The sequence below is a fragment of the Hirundo rustica genome, chromosome 7 (assembly GCF_015227805.2).
Source record: "Hirundo rustica isolate bHirRus1 chromosome 7, bHirRus1.pri.v3, whole genome shotgun sequence".
Taxonomy (NCBI): domain Eukaryota; kingdom Metazoa; phylum Chordata; class Aves; order Passeriformes; family Hirundinidae; genus Hirundo; species Hirundo rustica.
The window spans coordinates 9,543,554-9,560,141 of record NC_053456.1 but is presented as its reverse complement, the minus strand read 5'-3'; the positions used below and the strand labels follow the sequence as shown (position 1 = coordinate 9,560,141).

The window sequence follows — 16,588 nt, the reverse complement described above, 5'->3', positions numbered from 1 at the left end:
TTTCTGCTGCAAGTTACGCACACTTACTTAGCCAGCTGTCATCTGAACAAATGGAATCTAAATAAACTGATCATATATATATAAGTCTTATTAAAAATTAAAAATCCATCAGTGCTCTTAATCTGTAGAGATTAGTTTGGGAAAATAAACTGTAAGTATTTAGGACAAAGTGCACAATCCCAGCGAATTGCCCTAATGCAAAAGAGAACCTTGTCATTGTGACTGCAGCATTGATCTGAATTTAGAGGAAACAGCAGCTGTCCTGGTTCCTTATCATTCACTCTCCTGATCTCTCCCTTGCACATCTGATTAAATCAAGTTTTTGATTGGCTATAAAGCTTAAATGAATCCTACATATTTTATTTGCAAAAATGTAGTTATAGATAAGTTTATATCATTATTTTTTCAACAGCCAGAAAATCTGCTCATTGATTTAAGAATCCCAGTGCCTCGTGTCAAGATCATTGATTTGGAAGATGCAGTCCAAATCACAGGCCATTACCATGTCCACCACCTCCTTGGAAACCCAGAGTTCGCAGCCCCTGAAGTGATCCAAGGCCTTCCTGTCTCCCTGAGCACGGATATCTGGAGCATTGGGGTCCTCACCTACGTCATGTTAAGTGGTGTCTCTCCGTTCCTGGATGAAAGCAAAGAGGAGACTTGTATCAACGTGTGCAGAGTGGATTTCAGCTTCCCGCACGAGTATTTCTCCGATGTGAGTCACGCCGCCAGGGATTTCATCAACGTCATCCTCCAGGAAGACTTCAGGAGAAGGCCGACAGCAGCCACTTGTTTACAGCATCCGTGGCTGCAGCCGCACAATGGCAGCTATTCCAAGATCCCACTGGATACCTCCCGCTTGGCGTCCTTCATCGAGCGCCGCAGGCACCAGTACGATGTGCACCCGGTCCCCAGCGTCAAGAGCTTCCTGCTGAGCAGGATGAACCCGGGCACGTAGTGCCTCCATCCCTGGGATCCTACGCTGCCGGTCCCGAGCCGGGTGCCGGGAGCACCGCTGGGAGCACGTGGATCCATCTGTACATATCCCATGTTCCGTGTTTGCATTCCACAACCGCAGGGTGGGAACCACTGCAGACGTGGCAATCGGACCAAGGCAAAGGGGGTGACAGCAGCGGGGACACGCTCCCTCTCTCGGGGCACATGGTATTGTCACATCCACCGCCAAAAAAAGAACTGCAGGAAGCAAACACCAACTGGGAATGAGAGCCAAAAGTGCAGTTGCCTTAATCTTTGTGAGGCAGCCTTATAAGAAATCCTCTTGATCTTGCTGAACTGAATTCAAAATGTACAAAGGAATAGGAGTAGGGTAGTGGGGGGGAAGTGAGACCAGGCTGACCTTAGCATGTACTGCAGAACTGGACCAGTCGGGTTTTGCTGAAATCATTGCAAGCCTGCTCCAGGTTATCGGTCAGATTTCTCGTGCTCCATATGCCCCGGTCTGCCATGATTTCAGTGGGGACTTTGCCTGCATAGGACATGCAAGATCAGGCTCCAGTCACTGCTGGAGCAGCTCCCGTGGTGGTGTGGCTTAGGTACACCCGTGTTGCGTGGTAGTGCTCAGACCCAAATCCTCCATTAAGCCCATCCTTGAGCTTTCTGCTGTGTTAAGTCAACGTGCAGCACCTTTCGGAGCTACGATTAAGGCAATGAATTCATTAGAGCATACAGCTGGTTCTGATTAAGCACAATGGGACTATGATGGGTTTTTTAAAAGCATTTTATACACATTGTACAGAAATCTTTTGCAAAACCTGTGCATTGAGAAAAGGCAGAGTCCAATTTTTGCAGTATCTGTAAACTAGATGATGATGGTGATGAAGACAATTTTTTCTATCACAGGTTTTCAGTATACATATATTGTATCATAGATATAAATATATATAAATATAAAGGATCCTGTTCCATTTCTAGCTTCAGAATTGCTTGGCCCAAAGTCCATCTAAGCCTTTCAGAGTGCAGTAGGAGTGGTGAGTTCATTCTTGTGCTTACAGCTTGAAAATAGCTTTCTGTGTTTCAAGTATGTAATTTGTTCCATTTCCAAACTTGTAAATATCTCTCAGCCACCATTAGCACCTCATAACCAAAGCATTCATGAGGATGTTTTTATGTCCAAAGCCCAATTTGTAATAAAAAATAATATTCACAATTAAAACATTTCTCTCTTGCAAGCCAAGTTGCAACATCATCATACTGATGTTACAGTGATGGAGCCAGCCTTGGTTACAACCAACATAGGGAGTCTGCAGTGACAAATCAGCAGTTTGTAGGTTGGCCAAATCTTCCTTTCCAGAAATGGGACTGGAAGGGAAAACCGGCTGGGGCTTCCCCAGCCTGCTGCCACACCATAAAGCTCTACAGCCTTGAGGGGTTAGGATCAAAGATAGTTTTTCACTTGGCACGTGGGGACTTTGTCTCGGTGCTGAGTGCCATTTGTGTGCCTGCAATGGGAAATGGTAGTTGTTACCAAAGGTTTTCCTAAGGAAAAGGGCTTGATCTGACCACGTGTGCTCATATAGACTCTTGTAAAGGAGAGAGAGTCAAATCTCGTTTACCATCCAAGTAACTGCACTGTGAGCCTGCAGGAGCAAGCGCTTTCTCTGCAAGTACTGTTAAATTCTCAGGGCTTTGATAGCCCATTTTTGATCCACCTCCAAGCTCCCATTCACAGCAGAGAGGAGACCTGGCCCTTCTCTTTGTGCTTGCTCTATCACTACACCAGAGCGGTCAGTATTTTGTTAGTGGAGAAGAGAACACCGCGTACAACAAAGAACAGCCCTTGAGATTGGGAAGCCACAGGCAGAAGGGTGAGCCCAGGTTCCTCAGCAGAGTCAGAAGTGGGTCTGTGAGAGATGTAAGACAGGGAGGGAGTGTGGAAAGGTTTGAAAGAGACAAGTGTTCACAGAAGGTTCAGCTTTTTGAATCATCTAGAACCTATCTCTGTTCCTTTCAGATTTTCTAAGCAATCCAGCAGCACCTCTTAGATAAAGACCAGACTCTCATCCTGAGCAACAGTGCAAAGTATGCAATTTCTTAGCAACTGAGTACAGACAGCAGTCAAGGGGGGTCTCTAATTGCCACCAGCCTCAGGTATTTTCTTACAGACAGGACTGCCTGTAATTCTTCCTATTTGTCAAAGCTGGCTCTTTGCGCTGTGATTGTGCTGCCCTTAAAAAACGGTTTGTGGAAGTGTGGTCTGTAAAATCCACAGCTTTTATTAGGCCCATGGGTACAGTTTAAGCCACCGGCTTTCTGCTTGGCATTAATACAAATTCTCACGAAATTTGGAGTTATTTAGCATTTTGTTTTCCTACGTCCTGCATTCATATGTCAAACTACAACAGCAGATACTTTGGATGCACAGGGGGAAAAAGCTGGACCGTTTAAGGTAATATTTAAGCCTCTCATTGCTATCAAATAACAGAAAAGAAAACCTAAAAGGCTGAAAGAGAGAGGATATATGATTAGGTATTGGTACTCAGATTCCAAAAAGACTCCTTGTTGAGAGAGCTGGAGGTGCTGAACTCTGAAGATGTTGAATGTTCTGAGGTTACTTTCTTTTGTAGTTTTGCTTTTTTCCATATTCATGTTAGAACACCTCTCCTGGACACCATTCTTCTTTCAGGAATACTTGACCCAGACAGAACTTCCACATAACATTTGTGATTATCAGCTGTTCTTGCTTTTGACTGAATTAATACAAAATTGATGTGCAATGCTACCATATGATAAATGCAGAGGAAGTATCCTGACTTTGCTCTTTCAAAGTCTTTTAAAGCCAACCTGTGGGGCCTCTGCAGATACAACAGGTCCTGCAACTCTGTTGAAAATGACAACTCCATTGTAAAGAGATTACAGAGGCTCAGTGAGTAGGCCTGGAGTGCACCTGCTGGGTGACAAGCACCACGGCCAATGCCCTGTGTAGCATTCTTCAATGACTGGATATTTTGGTGTATGAAATATTGTCCGTAACAAACACAGTTTCTTAGTGAAGCTCCCCAGAGAATATCTGACTCCAAGGGGAAGATTTCCACCTGCAGCTGTGTACCACTCAGGGTGTTCCCAAAACAGCTTGAAGGTGTGGTGGCAGCTGCTTTCTTTCACTTCTGCAGCAGCTTCCAACCATCCAGGACGACCAACAGGAATTCTGGCACAAGCTCTGTGTGGAGCAGCACTGTGCACACAGCCACTGCCATCAGACATCTCCACAGTGCTCTTACCCTGCTCTGACAGCAAAGTGTGGCACTCAGGTGCTGGGTGACAGGAGGGCAGCAGCAAAGGTGCTGGTGACACAATGTCCAGAGGACACACCGGGGGCTCCTTATTTAAGATGGCTTCATTTCATGAATGTGCAATGAGAAATTAACTCGCCTCTCTCTCTGCTCCACTTGGAGCAGCCAGGCCAGGGCAGGAATTCTGCTGGCCGGTGTAAACTGCCAGCCCCATCAGGTGTTGGGGGCACTTGCTGCCCTGTGGGAGGTCCCACCTACCCCCAAGCTGCCAAGCCCTCTGTGCATGGGGGAGATTTGAGTACCTTAAAACAATCCCGGCTTTAAAATTTACAAAATGTCTCTCTCTTCTCAGTGATACCAACAAGTTTCTTTTAGTCTTACTGCCCTTTCTTTTTAAAAGACTATGGATTGGGTTTTTTCAGTAACATTATCTTTTTACTTCTAAGTTAATGCTAAGACAAAGCCTGTGCCCTCAACTGACCCCACGCTGTGACTTCAGTGGAGTTCATTAGCATTTCTGACAATGCTATTAGACCTCTGCTACAAATACTGTGCATACAGGCTGAATGCAGTAACCTGACTATATATAACCCTGTTTTAATGTCCTTGCACTGAGGGCACTGTGTCAAGTAACCTAGGATAATATAAACTTCAGAGACAGATGTAAAGGCTTCTCTGTGCACATAAAGGTCCAACAGAAAATTTTCATGCACAGGGGCTCACCACCTTTTTTTTGTTCTTGTTCCTTTCACAGCAGAGGTGGATTCTCCTCTAACACAGGGCTTGGGTTTCCTTTCGAGCTCATTCACTCATGTCCCATCAGAAAATGGTGCTTTCCCAAGGAAAAAAAATCAAATCCCATTTTACTAGGCTGACTGCACACTGCCATCAAGTGATGTACTCTCGTTCTGGGATCTGTATAGTGCTGAGTGTTTCCATAGCGTCAGGATGCTGAATGTTTGCTGTAACTGTAGTCTTTATTATGGAGCTAATGAAAAACCAACATCTTCTCTACTCAAGCCATATTTCACCTTCATGTCCAACTTCTGATGCTGGTGCTTTTACTTCTCTTTCTACCAAACTGTTCAACACTGCTCTGCCACTGAGGTCAATTTGCTAATAACTTTTGGAAAGCAAATGCAATAGCAAGTGGAAAAAACAAAACAAAACAAATCAATCTCAGACTTATTCACCGAGATAAGAGCAAACAGTTGGAACGTGTTGATGCTTTTCAATCCTAGCAACAATTCACTGAAGGAGGAAAAAAGAAACAGTATTGCTAACAGCTCAGCATTTTCAAGGTGCAAAGTAATTCCACAGCCTTAATTATTTCAGTGTATTGCTGGTCTGCCTTAAATGTATCTTCAGTTTTATTGCGGATTTCATTTTGTATACACACAATGTTGGTTTGTAAAGGCAGGTTTGTAAATATTTCCTTTGTAAGTCTAATCACTCATGTGTACTGTTGTGAGGTGACTACTTGCTGTCCCATGTTGTTGTTACTATACTGCAGTATATATGATCATCTACAGATGTAGCTTCGACCTGTACATCTCCTGTCCTTGCATTCCCATAAATAGAGTATAATAAAGACTCCGTTTCTGGGCTTTTTTGATTAAATAAAATTATTCAGAGAAGACCGGCTCAGTCTTATTTCACACGTGTGGCATCTTTCCGAGTGAGGCCTCGGAGACTCGGGGCTGGCTGAGAGCATTATTCAGCTGAGGGCATTATTCATGTTTTCCGGAGGCAATCTCTCAGGGAACCAGCCCGCGGGATTGTCACCCTGGCTGCATGCACCGAGCGGCCTTTTGGGAATCACCCGGGGAGCCGACACGGCGAAAAACCCTCGGGTCACATCAAACCCTCCGCACCGGCGGCTTCTGCTTCCCGGGGGAATGGGGTGACGAGAGAACTGGGAATCGTGGAGGGGGGAACGGGCCGGGATGGCGCAGGGGGCTGCGCCGCGGGGAGGGGATGCGGGACGGGGCACACGGACCCGGGGACGGCGCAGCAGCGCTTCCCCCCGCGGGGAGGGGATGCGGGACGGGGCACACGGACCCGGGGACGGCGCAGCAGCGCTTCCCCCCGCGGGGAGGGGATGCGGGCCGGGGCACAAGGACCCGGGGACGGCGCAGCAGCGCTTCCCCCCGCGGGGATGCGGGACGGGGCACACGGACCCGGGGACGGCGCAGCAGCGCTTCCCCCCGCGGGGAGGGGATGCGGGCCGGGGCACAAGGACCCGGGGACGGCGCAGCAGCGCTTCCCCCCGCGGGGAGGGGATGCGGGCCGGGGCACACGGACCCGGGGACGGCGCAGCAGCGCTTCCCCCCGCGGGGCTGCGGGCCGGAGCACATCCCCTCCCCGGTGCCACACGGTGTCCCCGCCCCGCGGCCCTCCCGCTCTGCATCATCTCCCCGCGCCGGGCGCTGCGATGGCGGCGGGGCCTGCGGCGGCCGTGGCGGCGGCGCTGAGCGGGGCGGGCGCGCTGCGCTTCGGGCACTTCGTGCTGAAGAGCGGCCGCTCCTCCCCCGTGTACATCGACCTGCGCGGCCTCGTGTCCCACCCGAGGCTCCTCCGGCAGGTGCGGGCCGGGGAGCCCCGGGCCGGGCCCCACGCGTGTCCGTGCCCTGCGGCTGGCGGGTCCCTCACGGCTCCGGGGAGCGGGGCCGGCCGCGCTGCAGGGCCGGGACCCCGCAGGCTCGGCTCTCGGGTCGTGTCAGGCAGAGAGGTTTTCATAGATTTCGTCACGTTCGCGCCAGCCTGGCTCCTAAAAAGCGTTTGGTTTTCCTTTCCAGGTGGCAGGACTTCTTTTCCAAGCAGCCCGAGATGCGGGTCTGGAGTACGACTGTGTGTGCGGCGTTCCGTACACGGCGCTGCCGCTGGCCACCATCATCTGCTCGGAAAATGAGGTTCCGATGCTTATACGGAGGAAGGAAGGAAAAGACTACGGTAAAGCCTTCAAATCAAGAGTTTGCAAGTTACTTTGTTTTGGGAGATGACTTCATATAATTTGTGGTTCTTTTGTAAGGCACAGCGCCTCCGTTCCAGTTTAGGATTACCATTGCAATTTAAGAAGCTGGCCCTTTCCCCCTAAAGCAAACCTCCCACAGCATCCCAGCCTGATCAGCTGTTTGATGTTTAGGCTGCAGCTTTAGTCCTGCTGTAGGAGATTTGGAGACTCTTGAAGAGTGTTTCCTGTTTCTTGTGTTTTGTTTGTGAGAGTTTGTTTCTTTTCTTTAGCAGTGTAGTTTTTTTTTCCCCTTGGTATCCTTGCTATGGTTCTAGGTTTGTGGCCTCATCCAGAAATGAGGATTTATAGCTCAGATTCTCCAGCATACTGAGACCGGAGCCACATTTCTCTCTCAAACAGAGCTTTTTGCATATTGACACTGAAAGGAACCTTTCTTCTTCATTTATCTCTCAAACCCCTTTTTCTTTCGTTATCCTATGGTGCTGTAATCAGTGAGCCAGGTGAACAGCAGCCCCTTCCACTCAATGAACCATTTATTTGATGGTGATAAAGGAAGAGGGAGAGCAGACTGAAGCATTAACCTGCCATATAACTGGATTTCTACACATCCTCTTCCAACAGTGTGTAATTAGAAGGTACACTTGTCAAAACTAAATGCTACTCCTGTGTCAGGCAGTGGGCCAGGCATGGAAACATTTGCTGTTCCTTCTTGTGAAGCACAAGCCGGTTGTGACAGCGATTAACTGCTCCTGGGAAAGCCAGGCATCCTTTGTCATTGCCCCCAGGAGGCCTTTCATGGATGTGTGCTTATTGTAAGTGAGGACAAAGGCACTTGAGGCTTTATTCCTTTTAATTGTTCTCACAGGCATATTAAGCTCACAGTGCTGCCTGTGGAAAACTGGGGACATGCTGAAGAGTGCCAATAACTTGGCTGCCTTAAAGATGTTTTAAATAATGAGAGAATAATTTTGTACGTCTGAGCTTTCAAGTTATGCCAGTACTAAACTTCTGGAGTCATCTTATTCATACATTTGGATTTGTGCTCTTAACAGTGTGTCAGTTTTGTTATGGAATATAACTTCTGGAAACATAAAGTAGTATTTTATCAGTTTGGAGAAGTAACATTATGAACTGAATTATAGGTCAGTGAATGAGCTGTGGTAAGAACTGTGATTGGTGGTATCATCTAGTAAAGTTTTGATACTCTTAAGGTTTTTTTGGGTCGTCCAACCTTTCTTAATTTGGTGGAGTGTTTGCTTTTTATTTTTCAGGTACTAAGCGGATGGTAGAAGGCACAATTAATCCAGGAGAGACATGCCTGATCATTGAGGATGTGGTAACAAGTGGATCCAGTGTACTGGAAACTGCAGAAGCTCTTCAGAAAGAAGGATTAAAAGTCACAGATGCCATAGTGCTGTTGGACAGGGAGCAGGGTGGGAAGGCCAGGCTAGCGGAACATGGAATTCGCCTGCACTCTGTGTGCACCTTGTCTGGGGTGCTGGAGATTCTCCAGCAGCAGGGAGAAGTGGCTGCTGAGATGGTTGAAAAGGTGAAGAAATTCATTGAGGGAAATGTGTTTGAGGCAGTGGCTCAGAATGGTGCTGCTCCTGTCAAGAGACCCTGCAAGGAGCTGAGCTTCAGCACTCGTGCCCAGCTGCCAGGGGTGCATCCTATCGCAGCCAGGCTCCTCATGCTCATGGAAAAGAAGCACACAAACTTGTGCCTTTCTGCTGATGTCACCAGCTCCAAGGAGCTGCTGCAGCTAGCTGCCACCCTGGGCCCCAGCATCTGTATCCTGAAGACTCATATAGACATCTTGAATGATTTCACCCACGAGGTAGTAAAGGAGTTGAGAAGGCTCGCAGATCAACATGAATTCTTGATTTTTGAAGACAGGAAATTTGCAGATATTGGAAACACAGTGAAACATCAGTATGAAGGTGATTATCATCAACCTGGATTTACTGTAACTTTGCCTCTGGTGTGTGTAACTGCAGTACTGGCACAGGTTGCCAGGAGAGAGTGTGGAATCTCCAGCCTTGGGAAATACTCAAGGGGATAAGACCCTGAGCGATCTTGACCTAGCACTGAAGTTAACCCTGCTGAGAGGGCATGACCTCCTGGGGTCCCTTCCAACCTAAATCTTTTTATGAATCTATGGTTGTGCTCAGTAAGTACTTCTGCATTGTGTGCCATGAGAAACTGCTGCTTGTTATTATTGTAGTGCTTTTGTACGCAGCATGGCTTTCCTTTGATATTCCACCTGCAGCTGTAGAACTGCTGTTCTCTTCTCCTGATCCTTATGTCCCTTCCATATGTTCTGCACGCTGTGAAGGTGCAGGTGTGAAGATAGCACCTGTGACAGCATGTTTCTGGGCTTCCATAAATGTCTCAGTAAATATTAAAGGTGAGACACTTAGCAAGTGTTTGTGGAAAGTAAACTGGGAGATTACGCTTTGTGGTTAGACAGCTGTCAGAACTGTCTGATGAGACTGGACTTGTAACTGTCAAGCTTCAGCAGTAAAAATGTCTTTTAAACATGTGAGTGATTAAGTGTGCAGCTGTTTTTGTCTAGCTTGTGCTTCCTGTTTAACACGTTCCCGTGTTCCCAGGTGGTGTGTTCAGAATCGCGTCCTGGGCAGACATCGTCAATGCCCACGCGGTTCCAGGCGCTGGAGTTGTGAAGGGGCTGAAGGCAGCAGGTCTTCCTCTCCAGCGTGGCTGTCTCCTGGTGGCAGAGATGAGTTCCCAAGGGTCCCTTGCGACGGGTGAATACACAAAAGCTGCAGTAAGTGGACGGTCTTGTGTCGGGTTAAAAGCTTGTGAAGTGTGACAGGGAGGTTTTATGTGTTTCCAATATTTGCACTTCCAAAAGTCCCTCCAGCTCTATTACAGGTGTTTGTTTTTTCCTTGGAGACTCAGGAATGTGGCTGTGTGGTGTTTAAAGGTTGCAGCTGTAGGCCAGTGATGTGAGGCAGTCAGAGTTCACACTTGGAATTCTAGTACACATGCCAAGTTTGCTATAAGCACTCCTTTTTTTTTTTTCCCCCTCCTTTCTTTCAATAAGCAATTAATTTCTAATTAGTTAAAATTCATTCATGGTATTATTTATAAAATAATAAGAAACATACTGCTCACTTTCCTGCCAGAGGGAAAGAGTGACTTTACATTGGGAAAACAAGAGGTGTTTCATACCCCTGCCTCGCACAGCTTAAAGCATCAGAGGGTGGCTGAGAAACAGGTTGCTAGGCCAGCTGAGTTTTAAGTGTATAATTTATAATTGTTCACTGATCTTTTTCAGGTGCAGATGGCTGAAGACAACTCGGATTTTGTGTTTGGATTCATATGTGGATCTAGAGTTAGTAATAAGCCAGAATTTCTACACTTAACCCCAGGAGTGCAGCTGCAAACTGGAGGTAACTTTTTCTAAAATATTTTTAGTCTGTTTAAGGACAGAAGTGATCTAGTCTCCAGTGAAAAAGGGGCTTCTGAAGAGTGTTTGGATGCTGATTCTCAGCTGAGTGGAGTCTGTTTCCCACTAAGGGCTGTCTCCCATATTTCTGGATATGCTGATCCCTTTCTTGGGAGCTCTGGAAGGCAGTGAGCAGGCTATGCAGCCTTTTTTCTTGTTTTGAGGTCTGTGCATACCATAAAGCACGTTCCTGAAAACATGCAAAATGTCTTCAGATAGTTGTTAGATTAGATGTAAAACTATTCAGTGGGAGTAAAAAAAATACAACATAAGAGAAGTCCAGCTGAAACACTTGGTATTGATATAAAGTATCAGTGAATTGAAAGTCTTGTGCTGACTGAAGAGATTATCACTGAAGCAGATTGGGGAGATACGTGTCTCTGCAACACTTAATTCTTATGGGACCTAAACTGAAATCACAAGCTTTTACAATAATGTTTGGGGGTTTTGCCTGTTTTAAGAAGGCTGAGGCTTATTTTAGTAAATCTTGATTAATGCTTCTTTGAGTAACTGTTCCATCTATAGTGATTGGTAAACCATGAAAGAGGAGGGTGCTGGCTGCCAAGTTTGATCTGGGTTTTTTTGGTTGGCAATGCAATTTCTAATTATGTCTGTGGGTTGTTAGGATGAGAGCTGGGACAGGAAACCTGTTTTGTATTCCAGCACCTCTCTGAAGGTTTTAGTACATACAGTTTTGTACAAACAAAAAAAGAGTGGTGTGTTTGTTTCAGGTGATAACCTTGGACAGCAGTACCTGAGCCCCAAGGAGGTTATTGGTGAAAAAGGCTCAGATATCATTATTGTGGGACGAGGCATCTTGGCAGCTTCAGACCGTCTCCAAGAAGCAGAGAAGTACAGGAAGGCAGCGTGGGAGAGCTACATGAGCAGGCTTGGTGTTCCTGCAGAAGATTGAAAACCAGACACTGTCGTAGCCACTGCAGTTGGACCTGAGCTGCAACCTTCATGAGGGGTCCAGTTAAATGTATGGACACTTCAGCCCGCAGAAAATTGCCCTTTTGGAGAAAAATCTATTACAAAGCTGTTTTAATTGTACACACAGAGGTCAAATTGTACTTGCCATTGTTATTTTTTGATATTTGAATCTAAGAGCCCAGACCTTCGTGCCCGTTTTTTAGCCTTAGTAGGTTTTCTTGTTTGAAAAACATTGCACAAAACACTCCAAGGGTATTTTGTTGGCTGTCGTTGCCTTTATTTTTCTTCCTCACCATCAATTCTTTTCTAGCTTTGGAAATGGTATTTTGTTATGTTCTTAATAAACTTCACCTGCATACTGCCCCACCTTCACGGGTTTATTTGGCTCTCCTGTTTCCAAGGGGCAAGTGCAGGTTTTAATGTCACACTGAAATTGAATTATGTGATGTTTAATAAATACTTTTTTGCTACCATTTTCCTTTTCACTCACTCTGTGTCTTTGTTCTGTGGCAGAAGTATAATAAAAAGTCATTCTGGTGTGTCTGTGATTGCAGGATTTGCTCGTGCTTCTGTTTACAGAATTTGTCAGAGCAGTTACTTGTTGTGTGCTTAATTACAGTGGCGCTGTTGATTCCTCTAATACAAAATGAAAATATATTTTATTAGACTTTTTGTGACAACAGCTGGAACACTCGCAGGCTTTGCTTTTCACTGTATGGGGTAAATAAGGAAAAAATAGAAATATCTTGAATGATTGGTTTTGATTATAAGGTATGGAATAATCTTAAGTGTATCTAGCACATATGTGGTGCAAATAGCAATGAAAATTTTATTGATCAAGAACTCAGAAACCAGTGGTGATGCCATCCTGGACTGTTGCTGTTCCAGAGCACACAAAAAGCTGGATCCTTTTGCTAATACGCTTACCTATAGACTAGAACAACTGTATATAGTGAGGTTTTTGCCATTAGCGCTGGGACTCCTCAGCAGATCTTTGAAAATAGGAGATTGGTGGGGGCTTTTTGTTGGGTTTAATTTATGCAGGACCTCTAAGACTAGAGACACAGGTTGGAATCTGAGGGCTTTTCTTTATGCCTCGTGTTGTAGAGACATAGTGACCTGATTCATGACTCAGCTGCTCATGGGGCTTAAGATGGTGTGGAGAGAACGTTAGAACGTTGTGTGTGTTATTTTCCTTGGGGCTGCCAATTGCTTCAGTAGGATTATGTATCACAATTCACACCTGGAGTATTCCACCCTCTGGAAGGTGGAACTTGCTGATTATGATGTATCCTGTTCAGACACCCTGCAGCAGTCAGTGAGATGGGATAGTTCGCATCAGCTTCTGAGAAGTCCCAGTCCTTCAGGGTGAACGGAGGGTTTCTTAGCTGTCTCTCGGTATCTCATGACCTTGAGTCCTGTAGCGGAACCAAGACTTTCTCTTGTAAACCTTTTTGCAGAAAATGACCAAAGTTTTCCACCAGAGGGAGCCGAGACTCTATTTTTGGGGAGCGTTGACGCTCTGCAGTTTTTACAGCTTCCAATAATTTCCAGCTCTAGATAATCCTCAGAAGGAAAATCTGTCTGGTTTTTAACAACTTACACCCTTGCTGCTGGGTGTATTTAAAACATTTAAATGTCATTCGAACATTCAAAACAGTATTCTAAAACTCATTTGAATCAGAAGGCTGCCTCAGGCTGAAGCTCAGCACAGTGTGTTGTTGTGGGCTCGCTGTTACAGCCACAAGCAGAATTTCATGAGTTCAGTATTTTCCACTAACTGCTGAATCGTATTTAAGCATGTGGCTGACAGCCATGCAGCTAAATCCCTGAGCAGGCTCTTTGGAGAGTGAGTTTATCAGGCCTCCAGCTTAAAAAATAGCAACTGGATTTGGAAAGATGAATGTGATCTAATATCCAGTCACTTTTAGAGGGTACGTGCAACTCACTTTCTTTACAAAGCAAGTTCAGAGGAACGGATCAACTGGGAAACTTCATTTCACAGTCCTTCTTTGTGCCCTCCAGAAAGAGCTGTGTTCTGGCACTTGGTGTGACACCAGTGCTGCGAACATTTCAATTAGTAAACCAGGAACGTGTTACCGCCTATATGCATTCTTCTGTCAGAATGATTATAGTAAACAAGTGTGTGCACTTCCTTTGAGGCACCTGAAAGTGATTAAAAATCTATTTCAAATTAAGAACAAATGTTAATTTCCTTGCTTGCCCCTGCTGCTCGCATTCATTGCACAGTCCCTGCTGTTGGTCCCAACTGTTCCTAACATGGGAACTAGGTCACAATTTACAAAACTCATTTGCATCATAATGTATGAATCTTAAACTCTTGCAGTTCATTCTGTGATCTGATTGAGCCTGTGGTAGAGGCATAAGGCTATATTTAATTTTCTCTGTTTAATGTTAACTGGCAAGTATGCATTTCTATGAAATTGTGATCCTTACCCACTCTGGAGTATGGTTTATAAGAGAATGAGAGGAAATCACTCTTTTCATAGTGAAATAAGACTGTGGCCAAGTGTTGCCAGTGCTTGCAGCAGAAAGCTGCGTGACTTGCTGCTATTTCTGAGCACAGTTCCTGAGGACTGAGTGAGACCAGCCTGAGCTGGAACCAGTGAGGAATTGTCACGTAGCTGTTGATATTTGTGTGTAAAATCCACTCTGTCTCGGAGATTGTGGGTATCTCCATCTAGAGAACCCAGGAGTGCTGTATCGGGCACTTAAATCTGTATAACTGCATAAGTACAGTGCTTTACTCAGACTTAAAATTCCTGCAAAATCTTGATAAACCCAGTGCTGAATTAAAACCAGCCAAATTAAACCAGCACTGTCCTTAAAAGTATTTTTTGTATGCCACAGTATCAACATTGCTTTATTATTGGTTAACTGACAGGTCATGTTATAGTTTCCATAGCCTAGTGTATGAAAATTTATTTGAAACCTCATCTCAGAAAAAATAACTGAATCACTTCCCTTTAAGCTTATGTGGAAAGCCTGTTGCTGTGGATTTTTTTAGTAAGAGACACAAACATTGCATTTAGAGAATAGCACCAAAGGAATGTGAAACACCCAGAGGAAGTTTGTTTTCAGATCTGACTTTTGGAGGTCACTGTCTGAGGGAATGGTCTGTTTTGGAAGGCCTGTGGCTGAGCCATGGGCTAGACACGCTGTATGGTTGGTTGGTTGGTTTGTTTGTTTGTTTGTTTGTTTGGGTTTGGGTTTTTTGTTATCATGCTGGTGGATCTTGGTCAGGCTGCACCAGAGTGACAAGTACAGCTTTGAATGCTGCAGGAAATTAAAACAGCCTGGTGCCTGCTCCAGCTTCAGGTTTTCCTGCAACTCCTTTGGCAGGCGTTTTTCTGCTGGGAGAGGTGACCCTGCCTGTCTGTCTGGGCTGGCTTTGTCCTCAGTCTCAGTACTCTGTTTCTACATGACCCATGTGGCTCTCTGAGCATTTTCTCATAGCTGATGTGAGCCACAGTCCAGCTGTGAAAGTGCAGGGTTGTAGGTGGAGGATGGCCAGGACAAAGGACAGGGGGAAGCCTGAGCAAGGCTGTAACTGTGCATAAGGTGGTGGTGTCATAGGCTGTGTAATATGGAAATGCAGACTTGATGCTAGTGTTGATTGCAGATGCTGTGGAAATCCCTGTTTGCTTTCCGGTAGTAATTTGTAGTAACTTGTAGAGTAGATACACTTGTTTTGCCAACTGTAACTATACTTGCCTTGATAACAGCAATCTGTAATGAGTAAGAGAAAATAGGTAATAAATCCTCTGAATCTTTGTGCATGACAGAGTCAGACATACTACAAACAGTTGTGATCATTGCTTACTCACAAGTCGAGTAATCCTTCTGTGTTGTGGCATTAATTGGTGTCAGAAGTGTGGATCTGTGATAAACAGGTCATGGACGCCTGGGAGGAGGCAGTAGAAAAGTAGTGAAGATGGCAAGACTCTTGTGGAAAACCCCTCTGTGGGACTGGGATAAGATGTCTAAGAATTGGTTAAATTTGAAAGGCTGCAAATTGAGTTCCAGAGGTGACAGGACACTCAAATGCAAAGCAGGGAATAGCAAGGGGCCCTTCATCGGGCTTCTCACAGAGGTGCCAGGTGTAGGGGCTTTGTTTAGCACTGCCGGGCAGGAACTGGAAGCTTTGCAGCAAGCTAAGGATGCTCAAGTGTGAGCAGTTGCCTTTGAATCCCGTGGCTTTGTTGCAAGCCAGTTAGTTAAAAACCACCCTCAGACATCTGGATGTATGGCAGCTACAGCAAAATCCTACATGCCTGGTCTCAGAGCAGGATCACTGAAAAGACACATACTGAACATGGAAAACAAGGAGGAGGCTTTGATTCTGGCAGTGAGTCTTCCTCCCCCTCTCTGTTGCCCAAGCTTTGTCTGGATAAGGCAGCCTCGTTGTACCCTGGCATTGAAATTTCCCCGTGCTCCTCCTGGCTCCTGCTGCAGAGGAAGGCTCCCCGCTACCACCCAGGGTCACAGTGACTTCTAGAATTGTTCATGCTGAGCAGCTAAGGCAGTTGTCCTTGCAGCACAGCAAAAAGCCTCCTGAGGACTGGGTGGGATAGGCTGGAACAGTGATCCTTCATCAGGCTGAGGCTGGACAGATATTCCTGACAGGAGGAATATTTCTCCTAAACACTGATGCAGAGGCCAGAGTAACTTTCTCCCTGTTATCTTTGATAATAAATGCTGCTAGAAAAGTGCTGGGACTGTGAGGCTGTCTCACTCCCTCTCCCTCTAGTGCTCTTGACGGATTCTCTGGCTGGACAACGAGACTGACTGCTTGGGATATCCTTGAGGGACAGAGGCAACACCCTGGGACAAGATGGTGGTGCCAGCAGCAGCAGCAGAGAAAGTAAACTTCTTGCAAAATACAACATCCAGAGGGACAAAAAAACCCCCTATCCTTAATGTTATGGCACGAAACCT

At 45.9% G+C, this 16,588-nt stretch overlaps 2 protein-coding genes across 6 annotated transcripts in view; both read left to right on the top strand.

The window, feature by feature from the left end:
• KALRN (kalirin RhoGEF kinase) overlaps positions 1 to 5,849 on the top strand; it is a 472,211-nt gene extending 466,362 nt beyond the window's left edge. For all 5 annotated transcript variants that reach the window (XM_040069425.2, XM_058421255.1, XM_058421256.1 and 2 more), the window contains one exon: positions 413 to 5,849. In XM_040069425.2, coding sequence (XP_039925359.1) covers positions 413 to 958 — 546 coding nt within the window. In that variant the 3' untranslated portion in view covers positions 959 to 5,849. The remainder of the gene's footprint in view (positions 1 to 412) is intronic.
• An 835-nt stretch (positions 5,850 to 6,684) lies between these two features.
• On the top strand, positions 6,685 to 12,174 carry UMPS (uridine monophosphate synthetase). The gene is made up of 6 exons (XM_040070424.2): positions 6,685 to 6,834; positions 7,049 to 7,202; positions 8,496 to 9,164; positions 9,837 to 10,012; positions 10,526 to 10,640; positions 11,428 to 12,174. The coding sequence occupies exons 1-6, from the start codon at positions 6,685 to 6,687 to the stop codon at positions 11,607 to 11,609; spliced, it is 1,446 nt and encodes a 481-aa protein (XP_039926358.1). The 3' UTR covers positions 11,610 to 12,174.
• Positions 12,175 to 16,588: the final 4,414 nt, after the last annotated feature.